Source organism: Myxine glutinosa, chromosome 5, assembly GCF_964187855.1.
Source record: "Myxine glutinosa chromosome 5, kmMyxGlut1.1, whole genome shotgun sequence".
In the NCBI taxonomy this organism is placed as follows: domain Eukaryota; kingdom Metazoa; phylum Chordata; class Myxini; order Myxiniformes; family Myxinidae; genus Myxine; species Myxine glutinosa.
This window is the reverse complement of record NC_136265.1, coordinates 149,195,062-149,212,191: the sequence shown is the minus strand read 5'-3', so window position 1 is coordinate 149,212,191 and position 17,130 is coordinate 149,195,062. Positions and strand designations below refer to the sequence as shown.

Sequence of the window (17,130 nt, the reverse complement as noted above, 5' to 3'; positions counted from 1 at the left end):
ATTTGAAGGGGAGGGGTGAGGAGGGAGATTTGAAGGGGAGGGGTGAGGAGGGAGATTTGAAGGGGAGGGGTGAGGAGGGAGATTTGAAGGGGAGGGGTGAGGAGGGAGATTTGAAGGGGAGGGGTGAGGAGGGAGATTTGAAGGGGAGGGGTGAGGAGGGAGATTTGAAGGGGAGGGGTGAGGAGGGAGATTTGAAGGGGAGGGGTGAGGAGGGAGATTTGAAGGGGAGGAGTGAGGGGGGAGTTTTGAAGGGGAAGGGTGAGGAGGGAGATTTGAAGGGGAGGGGTGAGGAGGGAGATTTGAAGGGGGAGGAGGGAGATTTGAAGGGGAGGGGTGAGGAGGGAGATTTGAAGGGGAGGGGTGAGGAGGGAGATTTGAAGGGGAGGGGTGAGGAGGGAGATTTGAAGGGGGAGGAGGGAGATTTGAAGGGGAGGAGGGAGATTTGAAGGGGAGGGGTGAGGAGGGAGATTTGAAGGGGGAGGAGGGAGATTTGAAGGGGAGGGGTGAGGAGGGAGATTTGAAGGGGAAGGGTGAGGAGGGAGATTTGAAGGGGAGGGGTGAGGGGGGAGATTTGAAGAGGAGGAGTGAGGAGGGGGATTTGAAGAGGAGGAGTGAGGAGGGAGATTTGAAGGGGAGGGGTGAGAAGGGGATATTTGAAGGGGAAGGGTGAGGAGGGAATTTGAAGGGGAGGAGTGAGGGGAGAAATTTGAAGGGGAGGGGTGTGGAGGGAGATTTGAAGGGGAGGGGTGAGGAGGGAGATTTGAAGGGGAGGAATGAGGAGGGAGATTTGAAGGGGGGGGGGGGGGGCTGTTAATCATCATGTATTAACTGTGGGAAGAAACTTAATGGTACAAATCAGTTCCATGTTGAACGCTGCGGTAAACATCAGCTGTCGTATGAGGAATATCGTGTGAGCCCACATTCCGAGACCACATTTTTGGTTATATACACATTAATACATATGAAAACAAGAGCAGCACTCGGTAAAGAGCATACCTCCACCAGGCTGAACAGTTTACATTTTGTAACCCACTGATTGATTGGATCTGCATTCAGACCTGAACCAAAAGCTAATTGGCTTGTTCTTGTCACCTTCCCAACTCATCTCCAAGATTTGTAATAAATCATCCATAACTTTTTGAAATATCATGCTACATATCGATTTTTTGGCCTCGATTTTTAAGAATCACTTAAAAATTAAATAATTATCGTATCCGGATCCAGGTCCGGCTTTTCACCAAAAATGAATCGATTCTTCCTTGTCACACACCCAACCTGTCACCAAGTTTCATCCGAATCCGTCGCCAACATTTTGAGATATCGTGCTATGTGTTGTTTTTTGCCCTATCTCTCAATGGTCGATCGCCCCCGAGTTTACGTTTTGTATCCCACTGATAGGCCGGATCTGGTTAGGGAAAATGAATGAATGAATGATCGTTTTAAGGCCATTTTTCCCCGCTAGAGCGGGGGTTAGCCTTGCGGGCCCCATGTCAATCATGGTTCCCTTTTTGAGGCAGTTTTTATGGCCGGATGCCCTTCCTGACGCCAACCCTTAGTCGCCTCTTACGATGCGCAGGGATACGGTGTACCTATTCTAAACCGGGGTACACACCGGGATCATTCATCCCAGCAAGCTGGTACTCAATTTGCCGACCTCGGAAGGATGACAGGCTGAGTCAACCCCCAAAGGGACCCAAACCAAAATTGAATCGGCTTGTTCTTGTCACCTAACCAACTCGTCCACCTAGTTTTCTTTTTTCATAAGTCGTCCATAACTTTTTGAACTATCTTGTCATATATTGTTTTTTGGCCCTACCACTCAATGATGAAGAATCATGAAAAAATTAAAATTTGCTTGTATCCGGATCTGGATTCAGATCTTCACCAAAATCGTTCAATCAAAAACCTTTTAAGATATCCCGCTCACAGACAAACAAACTGACAGACAGACAGGGTTGAAAACATAACCTCCATCCACTTTCAGTGACGCAGGAAATGACCGAGGAACGACGCTTGATTTGACTCGGCCATTTGACTTTGCCATTCACTGTGCAAACCCGCGAGGCCTTTTTCACCAGACTAGGAAAATTTCTGAAGGGTTTGTTTGATGTCTCGCCAGGCACAGACGGTGAGGGAGGTTTTCGCTCGCCAGCTGCTGCAGTTTCAAGGCCTCAGTGGTGATAAGGCAGTGGCCATTTTGGAAAGGTTCCCGACCCCTTGCAGGTGAGGGTACGAGCAAACAGATTCGATATCGGTCTCGCTCAATCCGTCGGTAATCTGTGCTCATGGTCAATGTTGTTCGGCGACGCATCGTTTATTTTATGTTGTTTCAGCCTCATTGAGGCATTTGAGCAATGCCGCTCTGATGAGGAGAGAGCAAATCTACTTTCTTCAATCAAGTTCGGAAAGTTACAAAGGCAAGTTAAGGATTTTTTTTTTCGGTCAATGTTTGTTAAAGTACCGTAGTGCAACAATGCATATTTTGATACTCATCTTGTTCTCTGGATCTTTTCTGGGTTTTTTTCTTCCTGACTTGCGGTGAGGCATTCAGTTTGCGTGAAATCAAACACTTTGCACTTTGAGGAGCTTTTTCAAATTCCTTTTGAGGATTTCATTTTTCTTCTCTGAATTTGGAACTCGGCCCTGGTAGGATAAGTACACAATGGCCTATGCTTGCAAAAGACTCCATGGGTTGTTTCATGTCTACCAGCGAATGCTAGTGGACAGACGACCTGGCTTGATTGATGTCTTATCGATGGATGGTCTTCGATGCAAGGCCCTGCCTGCAAAGCACCAGTTATGTCGATTCAAACCCAGACTAGACGGCTCAAAGACAAGTATGTGACATCTGAGCTGTGCTGTCAGTTCATTTAAAGCCCTTCGTTGTGATTGAATTTTATTGTTCACAAACATTTACAGTATTTGTGCAATATAATAACATTGATTCAAATTAATAATTGCATATATTATTTATTTGGATTCTTGTTGAGTTCGCTTTAATTGAGCAAATTGCATGAAATTGTTATCTTCTCTGTCGACAAATGGAAAGTGAATGGAAGCAGCTGCTTATTGCCATTTTGGTCTGTTGTTGGCGCTGATGCAGGTCAACCAACGTTATCTCAGGGTGTAAATGAGTCTTTCGATTAATTAGCTGATGATTTCACAACATTCATCACCAACAGAGTATCCGTCGACCTGTCCAACATTGTGGGAGTTATCATCTCCATCCACAATGTCCCAAAGCATCCTCATTGGGGGATGGTTATGGAAAGATAGAAACGTTGGAATACCATGTACTGGCTGCATCATGCTCTCATTTTGGCTGCATACCTGAATTAGAACGAGCAAAGATTGCGTACCCTCACCCAGACTTGTTTTGTGTGGTTTTATAGTGCGTATTTTATAGATGTACTCACTTTGTAATAGTACATACTTTATAGACATACTAACATTGTAAAGTATATACTTTATAGACGTACTCACATTCTAATTGTTCATACTTTATTGACATAGTCACGTGAAAAAGTAAGTACACCCCATGTAAAGTTTTGACTTTTTCAACATATTTCAACATACAGCTATTTGATCTTCATTTCAACAATATTGTTAGATAAAGGTGATATAATATAACAAATATGAAACATTTACATTTTGTAGTCCATTGTATAATTTAAATAAACATAAATGCAAATTTCGCATGTGAAAAAGTAAGTACACCCCATGAAATGTTTTTTTATCTTTTTAACAAATGTGGACATATCAATATTTGATCTTCATTTAAACAGTATCTATAGATAAAGGTGATCTAATTGAACAAAAAACAATGGAAGATTGATTTTTCAATAATTTATTCAACAAAAAATTGTTGCACAGCATGCACAATTGCATGCACAGCTCGTTTCAAATCCCCCCACAACATCTCGATGGGATTTAGGACCGGGCTTTGACTTGGCCATTCCAGAACCCTCCATTTCTTTCTTTTCAGCCATTCCTTGGTGGATTTACTGGTATGTTTAAGGTCATTGTCATGTTGCAAGGTCCACCTTCGGTTGAGCTTCAACTTTCCGACAGATGGCCTCACATTATCCTCAAGCACCCTCTGGTACAATGAAGAATTCATCGTGGATTCTATGATGGTGAGCTGCCCAGGCCCTGATGCAGCAAAGCTGCCCCAAACCATAATATTTCCACCACCATGCTTTACAGTTGGTATCAGGTTCTTGTGGTCAAATGCTGTCTTTGGTTTTTGCCAAACATGTCTTCTGGTACTGTGGCCAAATAGCTCTACCTTTGACTCATCTGTCCAGAGCATATTGTTCCAGAAGTGCCGGTCTTTGCCTCGGTGTTCATTGGCAAACTTTAGTCTTGCCCTGATGTTCTTTCTGGACAGCAAATGTTTCCTCCTGGCACACCTCCCATGTAGATCAAATTTGTGCAGCCTCTTTCCAATGGTAGACTCGTGCACTTTGACATCAACAGTGGCAAGAGCTACCTGTCGGTCCCGTGATGACATTCTGGGGTTCTTAGAGACTTCTTTCAGCATCTTGCGGTCTGCTCTCGGGCTGAACTTGCTGGGGCGGCCTGGCCTGAACAAGTTGGCAGAGTGTTCGGAATCTTCTGCACTTGTAGATGATCTTCCGGACAGTCGAATGATTGATTTCAAATTGTTTGGAGATCTTTTTAAATCCCTTCCCAGACTCGTAGGCATCTATAACCTTCTTTCTGAAGGCCTCAGAGAGCTCTTTTAATCTAGGCATGTTGACACCGCACACTTCAACAACAAAGAGAAAACCAAACTAAACGTCTGAGGTTTAAATAAGACAGGTTCCTCCAAGATCTTCTCGAACGATGTTCTAATCATTTGCACCTGAGCTGGTGCACCAGATTCTAATTTTAGGTATTTGAAGTGGTGATAAATGTAGGGGTGTACTTACTTTTTCCACATGCGAAATTTGCATTTGTTTATTTAAATTATACAATGTACGACAAAATGTAAATGTTTCATGATATTTGTTATATTATATCATCTTTATCTATCAATATTGTTGAAATGAAGATCAAATAGCTGTATGTTGAAATATGTTGAAAAAGTCAAAACTTTACATGGGGTGTATTTACTTTTTCACGTGACTGTACTCACATTCTAATTGTACATACTTTATAGACATACTTGCATTGTAATAATATATACTTTGTAGATGTACTCACATTCTAATTGTACATACTTTATAGACGTATTCTAATAATTGTACATACTTTATAGACGTACTCACATTCTAATAGCACATAATTTATAGATGTACTCACATTATAATAGTACATACTTTATAGATGTACTCACATTCTAATTGGACATACCACTTTCATAATGACATACCACTTTCGTAATGACATACCACTTTTATAATAACATACCAGTTTTATAATAACATATCACTTTTATAATAACTTACCACTTTCATAATAACATACCACTTTCATAATGACATACCACTTTCAGAATAACATTCCACTTACCACTTTCATAATAACACCACTTTCATAATAACATACCACTTTCATAATAATATACCACTTTCATAATAACATACCACTTTCATAATAACATACCACTTTTATAATGACATACCACTTTCAGAATAACATACCACTTACCACTTTCATAATAACACCACTTTCATAATAACATACCACTTTCATAATAACATACCACTTTCATAATAACATACCACTTTCATAATAACATACCACTTTCATAATGACATACCACTTTCAGAATAACATTCCACTTACCACTTTCATAATAACACCACTTTCATAATAACATACCACTTTCATAATAATATACCACTTTCATAATAACATACCACTTTCATAATAACATACCACTTTCATAATAACATACCACTTTCATAATAACATACCACTTTCATAATAACATACCACTTTCATAATGACCTACCACTTTCTTAATGACATACCACTTTCTTAATGACATACCACTTTCATAATGACATACCACCTTCATAATGACATACCACTTTCATAATAACATACCACTTTCATAATAACATACCACTTTCATAATAACATACCACTTTCATAATAATGTTGCGGATCCGGGGGTCGGCGCTCCCCTTACCAAGGGGGGGGGGGGGGGGTTAATCCCCTTGTCTTTTACACTGGCCGATTTCCCCCAGTCCTGGAAATTACACGCTCCTCTGCGGGGTGAGATTGGCCAGGGTGATTGGTCAATGGGTTCCCAGATACCCTTGCCAATCCCTCCGCAAAGCAGGGATATATTTCCCTGCTCGGACCCAGACAAGATGGAAATTGCCGAGCGGTTTTAGCAATCCCAGGTCCGAGCCGTTAGCGGTTGACTAACCCGATTCTGATCGGTTCCTATATCGTGCCACAGGTATTCAATTGGGAAAAGACTAAAGCGACCGGATGGAGAGGAAACCAAAAGTAGGAAGAACAACTATGATTTATTATACAGGAATGATTAAAGAGGAAACGAAAGGGCAAGAATATACAAGAAGAGGAAATAAAAGGACATCGGGCAAGCTTAGACACTCTTAATTAACACGCCCAGGACAGAACAAACACACTTACACGAAAGGATGGGATGGCAGGTATGGTAGGAGGCGAAGGGTCCAGGTAGCTGGTAGGCGTCGAGGTTCGGGCAGGTGGTTCAGCGTTGAGGTCCGGCTCCAGGGTCACGCTCCACTCCACGCGTTGGGTTCGAGGTGAAACCCGGCAAGCAGTGCGGCCAATATTGTCGCGGTAGCGGACCGACCCTCTCTCTCTCTCTCTCTTCGACTTGCCTCTGGTGGCTCGACCCTGTCACTCTCCTTCGGTCCGACTTCCAACTCCCAACCAACTCTCGAAGTAGACCCACGCGGCCGCTTATATTGGCCGATCGCGTATTAAGCCGCCTGGTTTTAGGATACGCCCACCGGTGAGCTTGCCTCGGCCCTGATCGGTCGCGAGCGCTCACCGGTCCGCCCCTTGATGGTGCGTTGAGGGGCTACGCCTTCGTTCCTGGCGCTTGGGTAACTCCTCCCCCTTCTTCTCCATCTCTGCCACGTGGCTTATGGCGTCTTTAGATGGGCGCTGCGGCTAGCAGAGACGCGCCATATAATTTGGAGAGGGTAAAGCCGCCAAATGAATAGGATGGGAATTTGAGAAGGGGGCTAGGTTATTTGATTAATGCAACGCAGAGTCAAACTATTGGGAACAGATCCTTACCTGAAACACATACTAATGAAATAACTAAAGAAGATCCTATTGTGTCCTACGTGTTGCTCGTGGCCTATCTAGGGTGCTCTCGTTTAACATTAGAAAATGGGGATATTTACAGGGGATTATTTATAAGGGATTATTACAAATATTTACAAAGTGGAGGGTTCTCAAAACCGCAACAATAACTTTTCACTTTCATAATAACATACCACTTTCATAATAACATACCACTTTCATAATAACATACCACTTTCATAATAACATACCACTTTCATAATAACATACCACTTTCATAATGACATACCACTTTCATAATGACATACCACTTTCATAATGACATACCACTTTCATAATAACACACCACTTTCATAATAACATACCACTTTCATAATAACATACCACTTTCATAATAACATCACTTTCATAATAACATACCACTTTCATAATAACATACCACTTTCATAATAACATACCACTTTCATAATAACATACCACTTTCATAATGACATACCACTTTCATAATGACATACCACTTTCATAATAACACACCACTTTCATAATAACACACCACTTTCATAATAACATACCACTTTCATAATAACATACCACTTTCATAATAACACACCACTTTCATAATAACACACCACTTTCATAATAACACACCACTTTCATAATAACATACCACTTTCATAATAACATACCACTTTCATAATAACATACCACTTTCATAATAACATACCACTTTCATAATAACATACCACTTTCATAATAACATACCACTTTCATAATAACATACCACTTTCATAATAACATACCACTTTCATAATAACATACCACTTTCATAATAACATACCACTTTCATAATAACATACCACTTTCATAATAACATACCACTTTCATAATGACATACCACTTTCATAATGACATACCACTTTCATAATAACATACCACTTTCATAATAACATACCACTTTCATAATAACATACCACTTTCATAATAACATACCACTTTCATAATAACATACCACTTTCATAATGACATACCACTTTCATAATGACATACCACTTTCATAATGACATACCACTTTCATAATGACATACCACTTTCATAATAACATACCACTTTTATAATGACATACCACTTTCATAATAACACCACTTTCATAATAACATACCACTTTCATAATAACATGCCACTTTCATAATAACATACCAGTTTCATAATTACATACTACTTTCATAATGACATACCACTTTCAGAATAACATACCACTTACCACTTTCATAATAACACCACTTTCATAATAACATACCACTTTCATAATAACACCACTTTCATAATAACATACCACTTTCATAATAACATACCACTTTCATAATAACATACCACTTTCATAATAACATACCACTTTCATAATAACATACCACTTTCATAATAACATACCACTTTCATAATAACATACCACTTTCATAATAACATACCACTTTCATAATGACATACCACTTTCATAATGACATACCACTTTCATAATGACATACCACTTTCATAATAACATACCACTTTCATAATAACATCACTTTCATAATAACATACCACTTTCATAATAACATACCACTTTCATAATAACATACCACTTTCATAATAACATACCACTTTCATAATAACATACCACTTTCATAATAACATACCACTTTCATAATGACATACCACTTTCATAATGACATACCACTTTCATAATGACATACCACTTTCATAATGACATACCACTTTCATAATAACATACCACTTTCATAATAACATACCACTTTCATAATAACATACCACTTTCATAATGACACACCACTTTCATAATGACATACCACTTTCATAATGACATACCACTTTCATAATAACATACCACTTTCAGAATAACATACCACTTTCATAATAACATACCACTTTCATAATAACACCACTTTCATAATAACATACCACTTTCATAATTACATACCACTTTCATAATGACATACCACTTTCAGAATAACATACCACTTACCACTTTCATAATAACACCACTTTCATAATAACATACCACTTTCATAATAATATACCACTTTCATAATAACATACCACTTTCATAATAACATACCACTTTCATAATAACATACCACTTTCATAATGACCTACCACTTTCTTAATGACATACCACTTTCATAATGACATACCACTTTCATAATAACATACCACTTTCATAATAACATACCACTTTCATAATAACATACCACTTTCATAATAACATACCACTTTCATAATAACATACCACTTTCATAATAACATACCACTTTCATAATGACATACTACTTTCATAATAACATACCACTTTCATAATAACATACCACTTTCATAATAACATACCACTTTCATAATAACATACCACTTTCATAATGACATACCACTTTCATAATAACATACCACTTTCATAATAACATACCAATTTCATAATGGCATACCACTTTCATAATAACATACCACTTTCATAATAACATACCACTTTCATAATAACATACCACGTTCATAATGACATACCACTTTCATAATGACATACCACTTTCATAATGACATACCACTTTCATAATGACATACCACTTTCATAATGACATACCACTTTCATAATGACATACCACTTTCATAATGACATACCACTTTCATAATGATATACCACTTTCATAATGACATACCACTTTCATAACAACATACCACTTTCATAATGACATACCACTTTCATAATGACTTACCACTTTCATAATAACATACCACTTTCATAATAACATACCACTTTCATAATAACATACCACTTTCATAATAACACCACTTTCATAATAACATACCACTTTCATAATGACATACCACTTTCATAATGACATACCACTTTCATAATAACATACCACTTTCATAATAACATACCACTTTCATAATGACATACCACTTTCATAATAACGTACCACTTTCATAATGACGTACCACTTTCATAATGACGTACCACTTTCATAATGACGTACCACTTTCATAATGACGTACCACTTTCATAATGACGTACCACTTTCATAATGACGTACCACTTTCATAATAACATACCACTTTCATAATAACATACCACTTTCATAATAACATACCACTTTCATAATAACATACCACTTTCATAATAACATACCACTTTCATAATAACATACCACTTTCATAATAACATACCACTTTCATAATAACATACCACTTTCATAATAACATACCACTTTCATAATAACATACCACTTTCATAATAACATACCACTTTCATAATAACATACCACTTTCATAATAACATACCACTTTCATAATAACATACCACTTTCATAATAACATACCACTTTCATAATAACATTCTACTATCACTGTGACAAAATTACGATACAAGCAGAACTAACCACAGCCAAACACGAATGGGTGCTTCTGACATGCAGCAAATCACAGCGTATCATTCGGTGGCACGGTGAGGCTGTTATGTGTTTGTTTTTGACCTACGGATCCCTGCTGATGGGTCTACGGACCATGAGTTTGAGATAATTCCTCTCAATAAAAACTTTGCTTCATAACTTCTTTTATTCCAGGAAGTTGGGACCATCGCTTGCGAAGCTCATAGCCGGTACTTACTGTGCCACTGGCCCACTGACCTGAAATGCATCCCCCAAAAAGTCGGGTTCACTGGAAGCATGGAGTAATCCTTCATTCGGTAATGGATTTGGTTGGACAAATCGTTAACCCAATGCTGTCCTATCTGAGTATTTGGATATGCTGTTTCGTGGGATTTGGGAAACGTGTCCATCCTCTTTTATCATGCCTCCACTCTCAGTAAACTGTAATCCACACGAGATATACGGTCAGAATTATCATGAATTTATTATTGATGATGTTTTTCAGTAAATGTAAAAAACTGTACAAATATTGTATTCTGGAGATATTTATGGAGAAGTAAACTATTTCTCTGTAAGCACACACTGCTGATATATTTTTAAACTATAGAAGCTCTATTTTGCTGCGGTTGCATGTTTATATCTGTAAATGTCAAATTTTAAGATACACATTTTAACGTAACAAAAAAAAAGGATCAAGCAAAGCAACGGGGGCACCACCAACAGCACCTGATGTTTGTGGGTCCCAAAAGCTGCATGCTTAACTGATGGGGTGGTGCTTGATGGGAACAACAAAAGTACAGGAAAATGTTTAATTTTATTTTGGTTGATGAAAACCACAATAAATTTTCTGAATATTTTTCCTTCTTGCACCTCAGTCAACAGCATGTACGGAGTGGTTAAACAAGGTTTTATCCGTGTTGTTTGGCGCTGTAGCAGCCGTAAAGAAAGGCACGGCAGGAGAGTAATGCCTTGTCTCCACTAGTATGTTCCGAGCTTTCTCCGAGTCATCGTTAGGCCGAGACGGAACTGAGGTTCGCATCCTTGCTGGCAAGGTGTAAACTTGAGGCAGATGATATCACACCATGTCCTAAATAGTTGTTATTTCTATTGAAATACACCTGCAATCTTACTTCTCACAAATAAAGCACAACGATTTGGAAATCCATGAACCTTTGATGCGGGTTGTATTTTATTCATAGTTTTTGTGATACAACACGTTGGTGTACATGTACTACAAGTGACATTTTAAAGCATTTCGCCTCTATCGGAGAATACAAGTGGTTCTTGTGGTTTTTGATTGCAGCGGGTTTTTTTTTTTCTCGATTATTTTGTAACGTAGCTTTTCCTTTAGGGCAAGAAAGTCACATTTCTTCAACTCTGGCTATTGCCCTACAGGCACTTGTATTTTCACTTAGACGTGTATGTAGACGTAGACAGGGCGAAGGCATGTAACGTTCAGACTGTACATCTTTGTGTTTAAAAGAAAAAATCTTTATTATCAAACATCGATGGTTTTGACTTACTCCTTATATTTGATCATACTTTGTTTCAGCCCTTATCAAGCACTTGCATCTTGTAATCATAATGGCAGTGTAGTGTGGCCTACCACTAGTCTAACTCGAGTGCTCATAGAACACCTTACCCCACGTAGTCTTGAAAAAAAGAACATGGGAAGGGTCTTTTCAACTCTTGCTTTGCGTTTCCGAACACGATCTATATTTCCTACGATCCACAATTTTGGCTGAATCTCGATATTCCCCAACGCCGAGAGCACGAGTGGCAAATTTGATTGGTCAAGATGGCGTAATATTTTGTCCGAGTACTGCTAAACTGGAGATTTTTGGATGGGACATGCTACGCAGGTGATTTGTGTTCGACAGTGTTCAAGTATATGATAAAATTGAAATAAAATAAAGATTTTGAAGGTTGTAGAAAAAACAAGACATTTTTCACAAGTTTTCTGCAGTTGATGCATTGTCTTTTGCACCACATTATTTAACACGTCAAATTAGTTATTCGTGCATGTTACTTGTGTCCTTCCTGATGTCGCTAAAAACAGTTAGCTTCCTGTTTGGAATGATTTTCAGTTTTGTTTCCCTCCCAGATAGACAGACTAAAAAAAATCGCACCCGTGTCCGAAGGAAGCGTTTCAGTTTGGCATTTTTAATACGAAATAGGCAAAGCCTAGAAAGGAACGAAAGCCTTTAGAACCCTCTAGAATTAGCCGTTAGAACCCTCTAGAATTACTCTGTAGAACCCTCTAGAATTAGCCGTTAGAACCCTCTAGAATTAGCCGTTAGAACCCCCTGGAATTACTCTTTAGAACCCTCTAGAATTAGTCCTTAGAACTTTCTAGAATTAGCCGCTAGAACCCTCCAAAACTACCCTTTAGACTTACCCTTTAGAACCCTCTAGAATTACCATTTAGAACCCTACAGAATTACCCTTTAGAATTACCCTTTAGAACCCTCTAGAAGTACCCTTTAGAATTGCCCTTTAGAACCCTCTAGAAGTACCCTTTAGAATTAGCCTTCAGAACCATTTCAAATTAGCCTTTATAACCCTCTAGAATTACCATTTAGAACCCTTTAGAATTACCCATTAGAATTACCCTTTGGAATCCATTATAATTACCCTTTAGAACCCTTTAGAATCAAACATGGTGGGTTAGAAAGCTTCTTCTTCATTTTTCACAGACGGATATAGCCAAATGTTGAAGCGGCTTCACCGCTTACAATTTACTTTATTTACTCCTCTGTACACAGGCGGGCTCGGAACGAGATTCCGCACAATTTGCAAATACTACTAAATTGCAGGTTTATGTTCCGATCCGTGTTCTATAGTGTTCATAACATGCAATTCAATTGAAATGAAGCAGTTCTTCCATCATAAACCGACTACAGACAGACAGAGTGAACCAATTGCTTAACCCTGCTTCGCGGTTGGTGCATGCGGGGTAAAACGTGAAACCGACTCCTGTCTTTCTCCCTCTCTCTATCCCAATCTCTGTTGTCATCTTTTCCTCCGATCGCTTTTAACTTTGTATTTGATATCTTCCGGCACCTTTCCTCCCCTCTACTTTTACTCCCTCCTCGCATCACTTGTTTTGGATTAATTCCCTCCATTTGCTTTGTAATAGTAAAAGTGTGATCACGGACACCTTGCCCCTTTACAAATGAATTTGCAAGCATTCATAAATCTGAAGGCATAACTGCATTTGAGCATGTATGGAATGTCCGTTTTCCCCGTTCGCATGTGTGATTGTTTTCCCTGTTAGTGTATTACCGGACTTTCCTTTGACCAGTTAAAGCTTTAGTCACAGTGGCTGGAGACCCAAAACTTTCTTTTGCCACACCACAAAGGTTGTAGCCTGAGATTTTGCACATACTTTGTAAAAAAACAAGGAGGATGAGGACTAGGAGCCAAAAGGAGGGGGAGTAGGAGGAATAATAATGGAATAATGAATGGTTGCTCGACACGGAATTTATTTTTCATTTCTCCCCGAGTGTTGTGAATAACAGTGAAAACCCAACATTAACGCAGATCTGAAATCTTCCATTCTCGGGCTTGCTCAGTCTCCCGTGCGATCGTTGGGCCGCTGTCAAAATGATGGCAAGATAAGTCTGGCAGAACGTTCTTGATGATGTATTCCCATGAAATATGTCAAATGATAATCTCGATTGTTCAATTTGACCAGGGCTGCGGTTTTGATGCAGACAGAAACTTTTTTAAAATTGTTTTTATTTGTTTGTTTCACATTACTGATATATTCTGAGGTTAACCGTTCTTCAACTTCATATTGGTGTGGTGAGGGTGAGTAATCTGGCACGAAATAGCTATGGTTGGCACCACCACACTAGCCTTAGCGTTGTGCAACGTTTTTGTGATGCAATAAGTTGTGGTGTTGACTGGTCCATATGGCCTAGCTGGGCAGCGTTGGTGAGATAGTTTTTTTTTTGGTTTTTGTGTGTGTGGGGCGGCATGTGCAGGGTCAGCAAAGTTTAGGTTGAATGTCCTGAACTTTAGGGCACTTAATTGGAAAAATAGGAATTGGATATTTTGCTTCATGCAGTGTTCGGCCTGTTTGTTGCGTTAAAGGGAACACTGTTTTCTGGATGTTAATTTATTTTGATCTATTACTCCTAAACACAGGATACGCAATTTCTTCATTTATACCGAGGTCTCTTATGTAGCGCTGGCCAGATGGTGCAGCTTGGAGTTTGGAAAGGAATTGGGGTAATCTTGTGTAGATTAAGTCAAATGGTTGCATACCAAAAGTTTACATTTCATCGCAGTCTTGTCAGTTTTATTACCTCCACCACTGAAGGTGGATGGAGGTTATGTTTTCACTCCTGTCTGTCTGTCTGTTTGTCCGTTTGTGAACAAGATATCTCAAAAAGTTGTGGACGGATTCGGATGAAATTTGGCAGAGATGTAGTGTATGTGACGAGGATGAAATGATTCGATTTTGGTGAAGATCCGGATTCGGATTCGGCTACTGGAATTTTAAAGTGATTCTTCACCATTGAGAGATAGGGCCAAAAACGATACATAGCAGGATATTAAAAAAAGTTATGGACGAGCTATGACTAAACTTGGTGTATGAGTTGGTTAGGTGACGAGAACAAGCCGATTAGACTTTGGTTCAGGTCCGAATCCAGATCAGTGGGATAGAAAACATAAACTGTTCAGCCTGGCGGAGGGGTGTGCTCTACCGAGTGCTGTTCTAACTCTCAACGTGACGATGAAAAACCTGCAGAATCTGTTCTGATTGATGGGAATAATGCAGTGTTACCCTCCTGCAAACCATACTTCCTCATATGGTTTACTTTGTTAATAGATTGCTTTTTAGATATAACGATTTTAGATATATAATTTGATACTTTCTGACTCACCTAAGTTACACAGCATCTACGGTTAGTTTGAAATGGTTTTAATACTACTAAGAAGCCACCTTTGAAAGCTGAGGATACCTGTTCCAGATAACTGGCCTGTATAACAGTTGACGGTGATGGTTGTTGGTGTTAATTTGTTGATGCAACGTGTGTGCACGTCTTGTTGAGCTTACGCATGTTTTTGTGTTAGGTTTGTGTGTCCTTGCTTTTGTCGGCCTGATCGTTGCCCTCTTTTCCTGTCCATTTGTTGACCTGCTTGTTGCCCCACTGTCGGTGCATTAACCTAACCCCCCGTTGCCTCGCTCTTCCATGAGCCCCGATTTAGTATTAAAAAAAAGTTTGTCTCCAGCTACACCAACTCTTCCTCAGTGTTTTCACAAATTCTAGCAATTAAGGAGTTTGTAAAGCTAATTCAATTTCTGAATCCTGGCTATACCCATGCCACGAGAATCGGCCCAAACAAAAGCGACACAAAAATATTCAGACCAACGACTGTGATGGGACGCCATGGCTTCAACAGATCCCAATGTTCCGATTGTTCCAAAATGGAAGCGAATTGGCTGTTGCAGGCCAAATACCCATGGAGGGTGCAGTGTTTGTATTTTTAAAACTCAGCGAGCATTACTTAATGTTAGGAAATAAAAAAGGAACAAAAATAACAGATGATAACTAGTATTCTTCTGCCAAGCTCTGGATGTAAGCCAATTCGATATCCGAAGCATAGTATCCCTGAATGAGGGTATAAAAGGCCGGTTGCTAAGTTATGACAAACAGGAAGCGCTAGTGGACCGGGTTGACGGACGGGGAAATTTAATCTGGATTGTGGACGTCGGCTCTATTTGCTGTTGTGTACAAAAAGAAATGAGCTAGTATAAAATGTCAATCATTGCACAACATCCGGTTCGTCTTCAATTAGCTTGTCGATCCATTTTAGCCAACAGAGGCCTAGTGGCCCTTGGCATTGCAGCATGGTCTACTAAAGACTGCAGTCTGACTCGGGTGATGTTCATAGTAACAGTGTTTTGGAAAATCGTTATAAACTGAATGTAGTTGCACAATTTTATACCACAGAGTCCCACTTGCACATGGTGGTAGTGATGTCTCCATTATGGGGAATCTGAGGTTGGAGAACACTATTTTAGAGGAAAATTAGATGTACTGTATATATGTAATTATGAAACTTGCTGATCATTTGTATGAGGGCGTGTTCAGCGGTTCGGGCCTTAGGTGGCTCCCGTCAAAATGAAGTGGAGTATGTTTGGTAACGGTATAACGTGTCGGACTGAATTTTAACGGTTCTAGCACAACATGGTGAAAGGAAAGGCCGACGGGAACCTAGATGTTGTGGCGCAAACTTGCTAGTGGAAACAAGGCACTATAGTGGTGATGCGATGATGGTTTTAAAAAGGAAAGGCAGACACAAAGATCCACAACTGAATTACAGATGTTCCATGGTAATTGAGGCTTGGGTTTACGGTGATCATCTCCAGGTCAAGCACGATCTCTCGAGGTCCGACGATGGGCTTGACCAACACTAACATGGCACTGGAGGCACCCATGGG

At 39.5% G+C, this 17,130-nt stretch overlaps 2 protein-coding genes across 13 annotated transcripts in view; one reads left to right on the top strand and one right to left on the bottom strand.

Annotated features, from left to right (window-relative positions):
- Positions 1 to 11,842, top strand: part of MUS81 (MUS81 structure-specific endonuclease subunit) — a 39,274-nt gene extending 27,432 nt beyond the window's left edge. For all 10 annotated transcript variants that reach the window (XM_078778850.1, XM_078778848.1, XM_078778851.1 and 7 more), the window contains 3 exons: positions 2,120 to 2,223; positions 2,334 to 2,417; positions 10,869 to 11,842. In XM_078778850.1, the coding sequence (XP_078634976.1) occupies positions 2,120 to 2,223; positions 2,334 to 2,417; positions 10,869 to 10,935 (255 nt within the window). In that variant the 3' untranslated portion in view covers positions 10,936 to 11,842. The remainder of the gene's footprint in view (positions 1 to 2,119; positions 2,224 to 2,333; positions 2,418 to 10,868) is intronic.
- A 300-nt stretch (positions 11,843 to 12,142) lies between these two features.
- LOC137426930 (fibulin-5) overlaps positions 12,143 to 17,130 on the bottom strand; it is a 50,152-nt gene continuing 45,164 nt past the window's right edge. For all 3 annotated transcript variants that reach the window (XM_068115965.2, XM_068115967.2, XM_068115966.2), the window contains one exon: positions 12,143 to 17,130. In XM_068115965.2, coding sequence (XP_067972066.1) covers positions 16,969 to 17,130 — 162 coding nt within the window. In that variant the 3' untranslated portion in view covers positions 12,143 to 16,968.